Source organism: Notothenia coriiceps, unplaced genomic scaffold (genome assembly GCF_000735185.1).
Source record: "Notothenia coriiceps isolate Sejong01 unplaced genomic scaffold, NC01 NC01_scaffold00019001, whole genome shotgun sequence".
Classification (NCBI taxonomy): domain Eukaryota; kingdom Metazoa; phylum Chordata; class Actinopteri; order Perciformes; family Nototheniidae; genus Notothenia; species Notothenia coriiceps.
In genome coordinates, this window is record NW_011351702.1 from 259,061 (window position 1) to 273,503 (window position 14,443).

The 14,443-nt window shown below is 41.1% G+C and overlaps 1 protein-coding gene across 2 annotated transcripts in view; it reads right to left on the reverse strand.

Moving 5' to 3' along the window:
• Nucleotides 1–725: 725 nt before the first annotated feature.
• Nucleotides 726–14,443, reverse strand: part of LOC104951656 (diphosphoinositol polyphosphate phosphohydrolase 3-beta-like) — a 47,988-nt gene continuing 34,270 nt past the window's right edge. Inside the window, exons 2-5 of one of the 2 annotated variants that reach the window (XM_010778366.1) lie at nucleotides 10,123–10,233; nucleotides 7,071–7,115; nucleotides 6,707–6,791; nucleotides 726–3,592 (exon numbers count right to left, since the gene is read on the reverse strand). In XM_010778366.1, the coding sequence (XP_010776668.1) occupies nucleotides 3,372–3,592; nucleotides 6,707–6,791; nucleotides 7,071–7,115; nucleotides 10,123–10,233 (462 nt within the window). In that variant the 3' untranslated portion in view covers nucleotides 726–3,371. Of the gene's footprint in view, nucleotides 3,593–6,706; nucleotides 6,795–7,070; nucleotides 7,116–10,122; nucleotides 10,234–14,443 lie in introns of both variants that reach the window. The other variant, XM_010778365.1, reaches the window with a different exon arrangement.

Sequence of the window (14,443 nt, forward strand, 5' to 3'; positions counted from 1 at the left end):
TAATTATTGATCATTAAAGTGTTATCAAAGCTGGTAAAGGTAGTGGAGTACACCATTTACATCTGAATTGTAGTGGGTTAGAAGTAAAAAGCAGCACAACATTGAAATACTGAAATGTACCTGAAATGTGTAATTAAGTACAGTACTTTGAGTAAATGTACTTAGTTACTTTCCACCTCTGGGGTTAAGTCAGCTCAAATGGGCCACTCTCCGGTCCATGTTTTATTACATCATCACCATTCTATTCTTATCTTTATTGTTAGGCTTCACTCATAAAAGAAAAATCCCAAATAACAACCTGAGCATAATAGGGTCCATTAAAGATGTTACGACTTGTTTAATAATCACGTGCAAACAGAACTGGATTCTAGGTAAAGCTCCTTAAGGCTTACTCTAGGTGTGTTAACTTGTGGATTTATGCAAATGTGGTTCCTGGGTAAAAAAAATTAGTTGTTCAGCTCTGTGTCATCTGACTCTGAGCAAACTGTCCAGCCCAAAAATGACCGACCTGTACAGGTGCTCATCCCTGAATGGGGGGCGTTGGCGGGAAGAAACACACATTTCCCCCCGAGGCCTTTAAAGCAGGTTCATCTAGTCATGACTCAAAAACAATGACCGTTTCCATGGGATTAAAAAACACAACAGCTGCTGAGCTACTGAAATATTTACCAAATCGTTGACATTTTTGGAACAGAGCATATGGTATAAATAAACAAAACTTCAGCCACAGTTACAACAAGATTTTTCCCCTTTAATGCAATCTTTTCGCAAAAAAAACATCGTTCCAGTCCTCGTGTCTTTTACATTAAACGTCTCTGTGCATAATACTCATGACGATAACAGTGAGAAATCTTCGCTCTGGATACATCCGTGTGACATCCAAATCCCAACATTTAGTGGACGCCGGTGTCTTACATTGTTGAGCACATACATTTCATCGTGGTGTTTTTAATTTAAATCTCATGCTTTACTCATAAAAGACTCATCCAATGACCCACGCATCAAACAGAGGGTCCAATAGGTGGAGGAAGGAGGTGTTTCAGCATTAGATATGAAGATTAATGGGTTTAAATTAAATGTTGAATGTAGTGTGAGATGGTCTCAGTTGAATCACAATACCAAAAAAAGTGCTTCCTTAGTTGTAATTTCAACCATGAAGGATGCAGTCAATCATTAAAAAATGCACTTTTTTAACATTAGAAATGATTATATCGTGTAATTTCATGAATTATCCACCTTGATCATTATAGTCAGTATAAATTGACATCCAAAATGTTCCCATCTGACAATTTTTTTTTGGCACATAGTATTTCATGTTCATCAACCCACAATACACACTTACACACACACACAGGTTTGAGGTGTTTGGACTTTACCAGTCGAACAAGGCAGAGTTGATCAGATTTGTCCGATTTTAAGCAGATTCGACGAAACTCTGGGACGTTTTGAAGCATGGAGAAAACTTAAGAGATATGTTACACTCCTTCTGAACAGTGGGAATAAACGGTAACATCAAAATGTGTCTGTGGTTTTAAGCATTCCCTTACTGTCCAGACTTTATTTACCAAAAGCTGCACTTCATTTTATATTGTAAAAAAAAATCTAATGTTACACCTATATTCGTTTTTGAGTTAATCAGCTGTTAAAAAAAATATTTTCTTTACCCCCAAATCTCTAAAATTTTAAAGATTCAGTTGTTAATTTTTTGGCCGATCTAATGTTTATATACCATCCTGACAAACTTGTGAATTTTGCCATGTCTCCTTCACAGTTAAACCCTTGGCACATTGTCAGCAATACAAATATTCTGTACACACCGCTCTCGCTTGTTTTCTCCTACACATAGTTAAAAAATATATAAAATATTAAGAGACATTTTACAGGTACATTCAGGTTAAAAACACTTTCAATGTTTCTCTGCAAAGCTATTTACAAATCTCTAGAGTCGTCATTCAGCCGTCGACACAAGAGGGAGTGAGAGTCTCTTTTTCAGCGACGATATGTGTGAAAAATATACAAAACACAAAATAATGACCTGAAATGGGACTTTTAACCGCCAATTTGAGCCATTTCGGATTTGGATTTCTGTCTTTTTGATGAAAAAGTAGGTTCGAAAACGTTCAAAGGATCATTTTATGCCTTTAATTGAGCACCCAGAATTGCACTTGTTCAGGCAGTACCAAAAAAACATGACTTTCTATTGATATAAAATGCATTACTTCTACATTTTGAACCAGTGATAGCTGTGTTTTCACTTTGAAATAATGAAAATACTTGGTAGTTGCAGCCGAGGCGCAAGTAATCCTAGTTACAAGCAAAACAACAATCATATTGTACAGGGAAAATGTTATTTTGTGGTCTGATATCACCTTATAACACCATGAGACGTGATATAACAGCTTCATAGTGATAGATAGAGCAATTCACTTCAGATCATCTTCATTGAAAGACAATCCAATTCTTTAATTAGCACATTTGAATAGAATCGATGACCCTAAAAGCACGTAGAGATGTACCTTTAAATACTTCCACTGTGACAGCATGGCAACGGTAACACAAGGTTAATGCTAACGTCACGAGACATTGGCTGAATGTTAACCAGGAACACAGCAGTGTAGTGTTAAAGGATATCGATCACATGACTCAGCGTTTTCACTTTACCGAGGTATCCACTCACTGATGTCATTATTTACTTTTCACCACCATGCCACTTCCTTATCTACCTGAATGTGTTCTCCTGTTAAATTGTAGTCATTTTGATTTTATATACTTCATGCATGCCATTTATATATATTTTTTATCTATGTACATTTCCCCTTTGAGGGACAATCAAAGGACTTCTGATTCCTCCAATGTTTTGATAGGAGATGTTGTGGTGGCTTTCTCATCTTAAATTTTAGGACCATTTGGATAATTAATGCTGACATGGTGTAAAGAAAATCCCTTTTTGTAGTGTAATGTGAATATGATATATCCCTATGTCCTCATTGGTTGAGAATATGGAAACATTCCCTACATGGACATGGCTTTAGGGTCACTTACCCCTTTTATTGACTAGAAAGCATATCCATTCTGCAACAAAAAAAACGACGTCGGTGATTTAAAATGACCCAAAGACAACATTCATACAGATTCTGTGTAAGGCATTCCTTCGACAGCTCAGTAACTCCAGCAGAGTGTGGTGTTTCCAGCAAAAAAAAGTGTTCTTGAGATATCCACAGTTTTCCTGCTCCGTCACGCGAGACTGAATCAGTTCTGGTGATGGCTTTGGTCTGTCCTGCAGCTACGACTACAAGTTATACGGTAAAGGAAAGAGTCATTTAGATTCATGCAAGACTGTACAGGCGTTTTGAGTGACAGGAAGCTCAGTCCTATCTGCAGGAGGAGCCCAGCACGCTGCCCGTCGAGGGCGTGGTTGCCGTGGCGCTGTAATGGGGGTAGTTGTCGTTTGGGGGGGGTCCCGGGAGGATGGAGTTCCCGTTGGTGGGGGAGCAGCTGAGCTGGAGCCGGCGCAGGTAGTCTGCGTGCACCGGTTTGTGGCTCTGCAGCACTCTGATGGCCTCGTCCACCGTGAACCACTCCCGCTTCCGGCCTGCAGGGGGAGACAGAGAGCAGCGTGACACACAGGAAACACCCACTGACTGACCGACACCACCGGGAAACTCCTGAGGTTTATTAACCACATTTAATGTTGTATAATTTTTACATTTTCAAAGAGGCATTTAAACCATTCTCAATTTTCAGGAACATCTATCTATCTATCAATCTACCTACCTACCTATCTACCCACCTACCTACCCATCCATCAATCTACCTACCTACCTACCTACCTACCTACCTACCTACCTACCTACCTATCCATCCATCTATCTATCACGTTAAATTTGTGCATTATTGCATACATGTACGAAACTGAAACTGTGGATAAAGCGGGGTTCAAACACATGTTACTAACTATTATTTTGTGATCATATTAAAAGAGAATTTCGATTCCATAAATCTGAATAAAACTGTTAACGGCATAAAAAAAATCACAATAAAAAAAAAACATACATTATGATATATTTTCTTTGTATTGCACATTTTCTGAAATGTTATCTTTATACATGCAAATGAGGCATTATCTAGTACTGATGCTATAATGCTAATGCTACGTTCTCATGAATTTAGGTTGTAGTAAAATAGACAACAAAATGACTCCAGGAATCTGAAACACTGGAAGCAAAATAGCTCTCAAAAAGTAGTGTAGTAGCTTGAAAAGGATGTCCTTGCATCCCTAAATATATTGCAATAATAAAGCAATGATATGCTATACCTGATCTAACATCGTGTCAAAGCCATTGTGTCTAGCATGCGATACAGAATAAGGAAATTATAATCTTTAATATGTTCTCTTATCTTTTACAGGTTAGAAATGGTTCACTGAAAGCAGGAAGTGCCATGTGATGCTGCAGAGCTGAAGTGTTTTGCAGAAGGCCTTCACAACAGGAAGTGTGTGTGAAGCCAATTGGTCCGCACCAATATAACCATCATATAATGGTCATGAAATCAAGGCATATACACCTCTAAAAGCGTGCTAACATGCAGTAATAAACAGTGTGTGTGGAGCAGTGACAGGTGGAGGATGCTCCCCACTGAGAGCATACACAGTGAAGCCTACATGCTACTGACAGCTGGAGCGTCCTGCAGACAGAGAGAGGATTTATCTCCTGTTGTCACTGCGTGCCCCCACACCAGTATAATCTCTGGCCTTCACATTAATACAAAACATGGTTCTGTAAAAGCTGTCCTCTGCAGAGCAAAGAGAAACACAGATATGGAAGTAAATAAGAGACGTGAGAGTTTGATTTAACAGCCTGTAAATAACATTAGAGTTTTAATCACCATTGAAGTCGTAGATTAGGAATATTTTACTTTTAAAATTATGCATTTTAATGTACTTGTTCTGAATTCTCCTCCTGAGCAAATTTAGAAATGTTTTGATTTGGGATTACAAATTTCAGATCTAATTATTAAGGTTAAAAATGACCAATCCAGTTTGACTGATGTTCAATCTGAAAATTCAGCTTTTAAAATAGAAAATCAAAGAGATGTTGTATTTTAAATTTCAATGAGACAAATCCATTTAGATACTTTGTTCTGGTAGTAATCTAGAGACTATGTTTTGATTGGGATAACAGAAAATGCAATGCCAACTCAAGCCCAGGGGGGTATACTACGAAGCAGGATTTTCGCTTAGCCGGCTAACTTCAGGGAAAACTCGGTGTTTCCGGTTCTACGAAGCTGGTTCTCTTTTTAGCAGGCTAGATCTCCATGGTAACTTAGGCTGTGTGGCTAACCTGGTCGGGACCAGGTTAGGTTGCAGGCTAAGAGCTCAACTCAGTGAAAGCACTGCCTGCTGACCAATCAGAGCTCAGTGTGCGGAGTTTAAAGCGATCAAGTCATATTACAGGTTTAAGGAAACACAGAAAAGCTGCCGTTGCAGGAAAGACGGCCGGCCAAAATCACCGACTGTGTGAACGTGAACATTAATAGAATATCACCTCCCATCTTCAGAGCAATCTGACTATTATAACATTAGCGTTAAGAAAGCTTACTTAAATATCTGCCACAACATACAGTAAGTAACCCGGATCAGAGTAACATTAAGTAAAGTCCGCGGCATATCACATCATAATGGATCATATATCTCCTTATCTGAGTCAGCTGAGCCGTATCTGGCCGTGCAACACTCACAGTGTCACATCGGCTACTATATGCTGAAGTATTATTTGAAGCAACACATTAAGTTGACGAAACACTCGAGTCAAATGTAATTAAAGTCAGACCCACTCGTGTCTTATCAGGGACAGTGATATCATAAACCTGTTAATGTACGCATTCAAACACTTTTTCTTTTACCAGCTGTATTCACCTTGCAGGTGCATGACTTAAACACTTTATCCAGGATCAAAGCCACATAGCTGCACCTGCAAGGTGAATACAGCTGGTAAAAGAAAAAGTGTTTGAATGCGTACATTAACAGGTTTATGATATCACTGTCCCTGATAAGACACGAGTGGGTCNATTGCATCTGGCTGTTACACTGCCTTCGCTTTAAATTTTAAAATACTTCCAAACTCCTGAAATATTCTCTGTCCCGACTCCGAAGTCACCAGCTGAACGTAGCCTCTCGTTAGCTTACTGCTACAATTAGACACTGCNGTCGAATGCTCCAGATACCACCCCTTTCATGTGAACCTAACTAGATAGGACACGGCTGGCTTGAGCGATCCACTTGATAACCCGCGTCGTAGTACCGTTTAGCGAGAGCGCGTATGTTTTGGATTAGGCCAACCGGCTAACTCAAACATATCCAGGTTAGGTTGAACCAGCTTGTAGTATACCCCCCAGGGGCCCAAAGAGTGTGTTTGAATTGAAAATGTCAACACTGTTCTTGTTGTCTATAGTTTGAATCCTTATGGACTGCACTCACTGTACGTCGCTTTGGATAGAAGCGTCAGCTAAATGCAATGTCATGTCATTTAGGATCGCACTGATGACAGAAATCAATGCCAGAGTCACTCTCTGGGCGGGTAAATATATTTCTATGACATCTGTGGTATTTCACCATCAATTACTCAGTGGCTTGTAAATACTCATGTCTCTTATTTGCCTAAATACAGACACCACAGCCCCTGCAGACACTCGTGAGAAGCTGCCGTACCGATGTTGACGGAGTCCTCCCAGGCCTCCAGGGTCTCGGTGACGGTCAACACGTAAACGTACGTCCGGTGCTTCCTGTCCAGGTTCTGCTGTAGAAATCAGACGAAAATGAGACTGAATGATCATAAAAATGGTGGTGGTTAAGGTTAGTTGGTTTATATTAAGCATTTCAGACACAAAGGCAAAGAAATGAGTTAAAAAAAGAGACATTGTGAATACACATAATGTTGCAAGAAGCGCTGAAGAACAATGTTAAAACATAGTTTGGAAAAGCAAGGTTTTTAGCCTTGATTTTAAAGAAGGGATGGACCTCAGATTCAGCACTTTTGATGCAAGTAAAGTAAGATAAAGCTGTGAAATCTTACCTCAAATACTCCCAGCAGACGTCCTAGCTGGCCCTTCACACCGGCCTGAGGAAGTAAATCACAAATCATGAGAAACTCACTTCTTTCCAACACAAAAGGACAGAAGAGGACACAGAACAGTTGATCAAACACAGACTCTGTTCTGCGTCAGAACAATTGGTTTTGTGTTTTACTTGTCAATGTTTTAAAGGACCAGCTGTACTGAAGTCTTTGTACCCTCTCTGGCTTTGTTCGGATGTAGTAATGCTTGACAACGCTAAAACTTTCAGGAGCACACTACAGAATAACGCTGAGATCTTTTTTAAAGTTCGCTTGTGTCCTCCGAGGCCTCACAGCTACTTGAAGTAAGGTTATCTTAATGATTTCTAAGTGTATTGATCAAGGACTCCCAGCAGTGCTGATCAAATCATTTCACGTGCAGTCCTCAGTAATGCCTTGAACACGGCATGAATCCTGAACAACTACCAGTGGGGAAATGTAATTATGTCTCTTTCATAGCCCCTTAACAGTTGCTTTATTAATTCACAGGAGTCACATTACTGGCAGGGTACGTGACATCCATCCCCTGCTCAGCATACTTCACAAGTGTCAATCTGTCCCACCAATGCGGGGCTGCGGGATTCATGAGAGCTCAGGAATCCAATGAGGTGCCGAGTTTAGATCGCTGACGTTGCTGAGAACACAAGGTTCCCGATTGGAGGGCCCTCAGTCACCCAGATACTGACACCGTGGCCCTCTGAAGGTCTCACCCTCCGTATACTGCCGACAACTGCTCCTGCTCTACTGGGAATAGACATCTGCACCGCAATGCATGGGCGGATCTAAAGGGGGGCCGAAGGTGGCCAGTGCCCCTGTAACCATGAGTGTAATGGGAATTAAAGCGGTCGATTTCCCCTATATTCCAGTTGCCATTATTAGGGGAGAGACTGATCTTTACGCCGTCACAAACAGATGCATTTCCGGTCGTTGGATGCAGTTTAGTTCGATCTTTATTGAAGAGTTCGAACAATACCTGACCCTTTTTTTGGTCACCTTTGACCCAATTTATACAACCTGTGCACTTTAACCCCACCACCATGTGTTCAAAAATAATATTGCATTGTAAATATAAACAAAATAAATCAACATGCCAACAATTAACATAAATGGCTCCTACAATGAGCTTTGACCGCCTGTAGCTCCCCCCCTCCAAGCAAAGAATTTACGGTATAATGTTAATACAATTTAAGGTAGCATTGTGCTGTTACTAGCCAAAGTTAACTGGAGTGCAATTTGTCTTTCATAATGTAATTAAATACAAAAAAAAAAGAAACACCAATGATGTTAGGTTTTTTGTGCGCTATGACTATATCTAAAAGGTGTACTTATAGACTGTTATTATTATACTTTTCTGTTATTAAAGTCAACATCACCTGTCGATAGGTCTATAAAATGTCAGTTTATAGTGGAAAGTCTCAATTGATATCTTTTAATATTTCGCTGTGTCATGTTTTAAGGTGAGAAGTTCGGTCATCCGGGAGGGACTCAGAGTTGAACCGCTCCTTCGCGTCGAAAGGAGCCAGTTGAGGTGGTTTGGGCACCTAGTTAGGATGCCACCTGGGCGCCTCCCTAGGGAGGTGTTCCAGGCACGTCCAGCTGGGAAGAGACCAAGGGGTAGACCTAGGACCAGGTGGAGGGATTATATCTCTTCGCTGGCCTGGGAGCGCCTTGGGATCCCCCAGTCAGAGCTGGTTGATGTGGCCAGGGAAAAGAAAGTTTGGGGCTCTCTGCTGGAACTGCTACCCCCGCGACCCGACCACGGATAAGCGGGAGAAGATGGATGGATGGATGTTAAGATTATCAAAATTGTTTACAATTATTTTTTCTAATCGATTAGTCTTAGATGTATTGTTCCAGCTCTACCTGCGACAGGTGTTGCAAACAAGCTATAAACACATACTTTCATGCGATAGCTGTTTTTAGTTGATGTATCTATGTATATTGTTTCCATCCCTATCAAATAAACTGTGAAAACAACATAATAGCCCTGATTTGTAGCACTGTATGAAGATCCTGCAGGTCATAGGGTTGCATGACTGAGGTCTTTTACAAGAAGCTTTAACAGCGAGACATTTACACAGCGAATAGTTTCCATGCTCTGAATACCTGCTGGACGGACAGATGGTGTTGGGGTGAGGCTAAAGATCAAACGCGGTAAAAACAACTATTCTTTGGTGTTCAACTGCCAAGTTCAACCATCTATAAATATTTAGATGTATGAGCAAGCAGGTTAAATGTCCGTTCAGCTTCTCAGCAGTCAGTGTCAGTACGTTGTCTGTGTATACATGTATGTGCAAACTGTGTACTTGTAGTGTAAGTCATGTGTGAATAAGCTATTCTCTTTTATCTTGTATTAGGGTAAATGGACTATGTTGTATTTATGATTTGTTTTATCTTTTGTTGAAATGCAGGACCAAGGAGTCCAAAACTAAATTCCTTTCCAGCGTTTCATATCGTATCTTATTACACGGCTTAGTTAAATACTCGATTCTGATTGGTCAGTTCCGACATTTAAGAGGTTGTTAATACCCGATAACACACCGCTGCTAAGCAAAATAATGACCGTTGCTAAGAAGGATGAAGGGATAGAAGGAAAGACGTTTGGGATTGTGGGAAACGGTATTTCGATCTCTCCGTCTCACCTTTTCACTCTTGCCTTCAACTCCTAATCCACTAACGCCTCGCCCTTATTCCACCTAGCTTAGCACTTTTTACTTTTGTTGTTATTGTTCTTCTTTACTTGCTTGTAAAGCGCTTTGAGCACCAGGAAAAGCATCGAACATTTCAGAGGTTGTTAATGTCCGATAACACACCGTTGCTAAGCAAAATAATGACCGTTGCTAAGAAGGATCAGGAGAGGACAGGAAAGAGGTTAAAAGACGGAGAGCTAGCGGTCATTATTGCTGTAATCGCTGCACATTATCCCTTATGTATCGTATAGCTCAGTTATCGATCGTACAGAACGACCTTATTTTAGACGGGGAGAAACAAAAAGCTTTGATTTGTTCCTCACCTCCTCGAACACCTCGCGCACTGCGGCTCCACACGGCTCCTCCTCCGGCTCCATCCCCCCCCCGGGCACAATCCACTGGTCCGGGTGCCGGCTGCTGCTGACCAGCAACACCTGGAGAAGAAAGCACATGTTTCAGAAGTGTTTAGCAACTTGGGTTATTGTAAAAAAGGCCAAATATTGTCGCCTAATCAAAACCGGTAGCAGAGACTATAAAAGACTACATTTCCCACAATGCCACCCTCTTAAGAGACACAGATATGGGCAACCTGTGTGAAAGACTGCACCGAGACACAGTTTTTAACCGTTATTTTTATTTTATCCTACACAACTTCAAGAAAGAAAGAACATCCAAGTTGTTTATAACTTTATTTGAGTTTTGCCTCTTTGGTTTTGATTCGTTTGACTATTGTAAAGGCCTGCTTTCTTTGTGAGAAAAATAACGCATTAAAAATGTCTGTTTAAGGCGTCCAAGTGGCTCGATTGGAAACAAAGGGAGGAAGCCACGACACTAACCTTTATTTCATTGTAAAATTAAGTCACACTGCCCTTTAGACACAAATAAACATGACACATAAAGTGGAAGCTAAAGGTCCCTGCGGTTCAGAGGGGGGTGCATTCATTCACACTTATTACACGGCTTAGTTGAATACTCAATTCTGATTGGTCAATTCAGAACACGTGACAGGTTGTTAATACAGTAGTACAGATCGCTGTGAAGGACTTATTGACCGTTGCTAAGGAGGATCAAGAAAGAGAAAGTTCTTAGCGGAAGAAATACGATCATTTTTAAGTCAATAAAATAATTTCAATTAATATATGAAGTCGATTCCTTAGTTTGTTTGAGTTTGTTTTAGTACGTCAGGCTGATCAAGATGCCTCCGCTTCGCTCCTGATCTGCCTGTCGGGTGTTCTTTTCCCCATAATGACCGCCTCGCTGCACATTATCCCTTACATAGAAACTGAGGCCTTGACATGAGACATGTGACCTTTGACCCCTTCGACTCTGGTCTCAAGATGATTGGTGCGTCTCTGCTATTTATTCCCTGTTGCTGCTCACAGGAGCCTAAATACACCACAAAGTTCATAGCTTCAAAGTGTTGAGGCGGTATACATTTTCTCCTGGAGTTGATCAAATAAGAGATGGAACGACTAATCGATTCAAACTATTTATATTTAATCTGTGAATATTTACATTTTTCCTTTATGACATTCAAGTGAAAGCTATGGTTCGTTGTGGACAAAACGAGACATTTGAGGTCATCATGTTGGGCTTTGAGAAACACAATAACATTTTCTGGCAAGTATGTATAGACCAAATACCTCAACAATAGATCAGGAAAGCAACCCCCAGATTAATTTCCAAAGGGAATAATCCTTAAATTGCCATCAATGGAATTTATAGGAAAATATGAGATTGATTAATAGACAAAAAAACATACTTTTACTCCTATTTCAATTCAATTAGTATTTTCAATTACTGTAAAATATCGCAGTCAAAAAGAAGTTAGCTTCCTCAAACCAGAGCGAACTGAAGATTTTCGTTTTTCTCCGTTGCTTCTAGTGTCTGTCTACATTTCCTATAGCATTTTGGGGATTTTTATAACAGACGCTCAATGAAAGCTGGTGTAGAAGCGGTTCCATACAGTAGGAAATATCAAAAAGGCGTGAGTTCACTCAAACCAGAGCGAACTGAAGATGTTTGGGACCTTTGCACGTATCCGTTATATTTTTCCATTAAGAAAAATCCAGTTTTGTTTAGTTTTCGCCAATTTTGAAGATATTCTACAGAAGCTCAGTCAAAGCTGCTGTATAAGTGGTTCCATAACAGTAGTTCAAGCCAAAAGGGAGTTGGCTCACTAATTTTGGGACCTTTGCATTTATCCGTTATATTTTTCCATTAAAAAAAAAGAGAATAATCCCATTTACAATTGTTTTTGTCTACTTTGCCAATAACATGTTGTAGATATCCTACAGACGCTCAGTCAAAGCCGGTGTAGAAGCGGTTCCATAACATCCTTAGGAAACAAACAATGCCTGTAAACCAATCAGGAGCCTCTCACATTCAGTCAGTGCTCTCCTAAGCGACTGCAGGGCTTGAATTACTCTACAGTTGCAGAGTACGGAGATACGCTCGGATCAGATGTGCCCGTGTCTGCAGTTTGGCCCCGTCTCCGTATAGCAACCACAACAGAGCAGCTGCTGTAAACATTTTCATGGAGCCGTTCGCTCAACATTAAAAAGGCAGACTGTGACCGGACGGGGGTCGTAACAAAACCAAAAGTATTAACTCTTGTCAGTGATTCATTTATTTGTGATTGAACGGCATTTTTATCTTGTCAGAAATTACCCCATAACACACAGCATAGGCAACACACGCAATAAAAGAGCGTGTTGAGCGGCTTGTATAACATATGGTGACATTTACCACCCATCTGATCACCATATCCACTAATCTGCCAGTCTTACCCTAACTCTAATCCCAACTTTTTTTTTTTTAAATCTTAAATAATGGGATTGTGGGCTGCACCTATCTCGTGAGGGTTTAGGTTCACGGCTTATTCGGAAAGCGCTCTTTGACCAAACTCCACCAACTATAATGCCTATTTTAAGTTGAGTATAAGTGAGCAAAATCACTCAAATTAGGTAAATTATTCTTGATAATTGAATAAACTTATACCTAAACAGCCAACATCATAGCTTTCTTTTAACAGGGTTTAATTATTTTCATTTTGGCAGCTCAACCCCTTAAAACAGACACCTAAGATTGCTTTGTATCTCCCTTCACAGCACTGTTAGGGGGGATAAGGGGCAAAGGAAGGGTATGTTTCAAGCTTGCTATGCAAAAAAGTTATTGGGCTTTATCAACTAAGCTTTGTTAGAAAGTGTTATCAACTTGTGGCTCACTAATACTTGGAAACCCCTTCCCCTGACGATGTGGGTTTAGGGTAAAGGGCAGTGGGGCAGATAAACACGCGTGAGGATTAGTCACGAGAGCACGCCCTCCGGGGAGACCTTTCCACCAGGTGAGGAGGTTCAGGAAAAACACACAACAGGTGTATGGTGTATACCGTGGTTGGAGTTTAGAGGAAGGGGCATATTGACACTTTGCAGAACGTGACGTCCTTCTCAGGGGAGTGCAGATTTATAAAGAAAATGTGTGCAAAGCCACCTTGTACCCGTTGGAATGAGCTCTTTGAATGGCTTTTGACGCGGGAGGTGAGCCAAAACTGAACTTCTGTCATCAAACAACACTTAAAAAAGGGTGTGTGAGCGTGAAAAAGTTTATTGACCAGTTACTTAATAGGAATAGATTGAGAATGGGCTATTAAATGAGCTTTCTCAGTGGTGTATGACGTTGTGTTTGTGGATAGGGTTTGGTTTCCTCAGAGCACTCAAACCCACTGCCCTTTGCTGGCTGGGTGTGTGTGGGTGGGGTGTGTGTGGGTGTGTGGTGTGTGTGTGTGTGTGTGTGTCTGTGTGTGTGTGTGTTGGTGTGTGGGTGTGTGTCTCTGAGTGGTGTGTGTGTTGGTGTGGTTGTGTGTGTAGTTCTGAGTGGAGTGTAGTGTGTGTGGTGGTGTGTGTGTGTGTGTGGGGTCGCTCTGAAGTTGTGTGTCTCTCTGGGTGAGTGTGAGTGTGGTGTGTGTGGTGTGTGTGTCCTTTGAGGAGTGGGTATGTGCTGGGTGCTTCTCTCCGAGTGTGAGTGTGTGTGTGGTGTGTTGGTGTGTGTGCGTGGTGTGTGTGTGGTGTGGTGTGTGGTGGTGTGGTGTTCTGAGTGCTGTGTGTGTGTTGTGTGTGTGTGTGTGTGTGTGTGTGGAGGGCCTAAAAAGGGAAACCACCGTTGGTCCAACATGTCCTAAGTCCCAAAGAGGGAGATGTGTACAAAACAAAAGCCACAGAGCTTCCAGAGCCAGTCCGAGACAACAAGCCACATTTCCCTGCCCTTTTGTTTGTTTTCCCTTTTTTATCTTTTGAATTGTTGTGTGTCGTCCCTTCAGAATACACGGCCAAGCGAATTTAGTTTTTATTATTGAATTTAAGGAATGTAGAGCACGAACAAGAACAATATAAAGACGGAGTAATTTAGGAATTTAGTTTTTACTTTCACATGTTCCATCTGAGAGGGGAGGAGGGACAGCTCCCACATCATAGACCAGGGAGCGCACGTGATTCACCGATTTACACGGCAATTTTATCATCACAATGATCAAACCTGCAAGCCTCTCCAATCTCTCGAAGCTGCCAGTTGTTGTGAAGATGGAAAAACCAAGCAATGTTCACTGAAAGCAAGCTTAGGGCCGCCGAGTTCATGGCAAAACCCTCA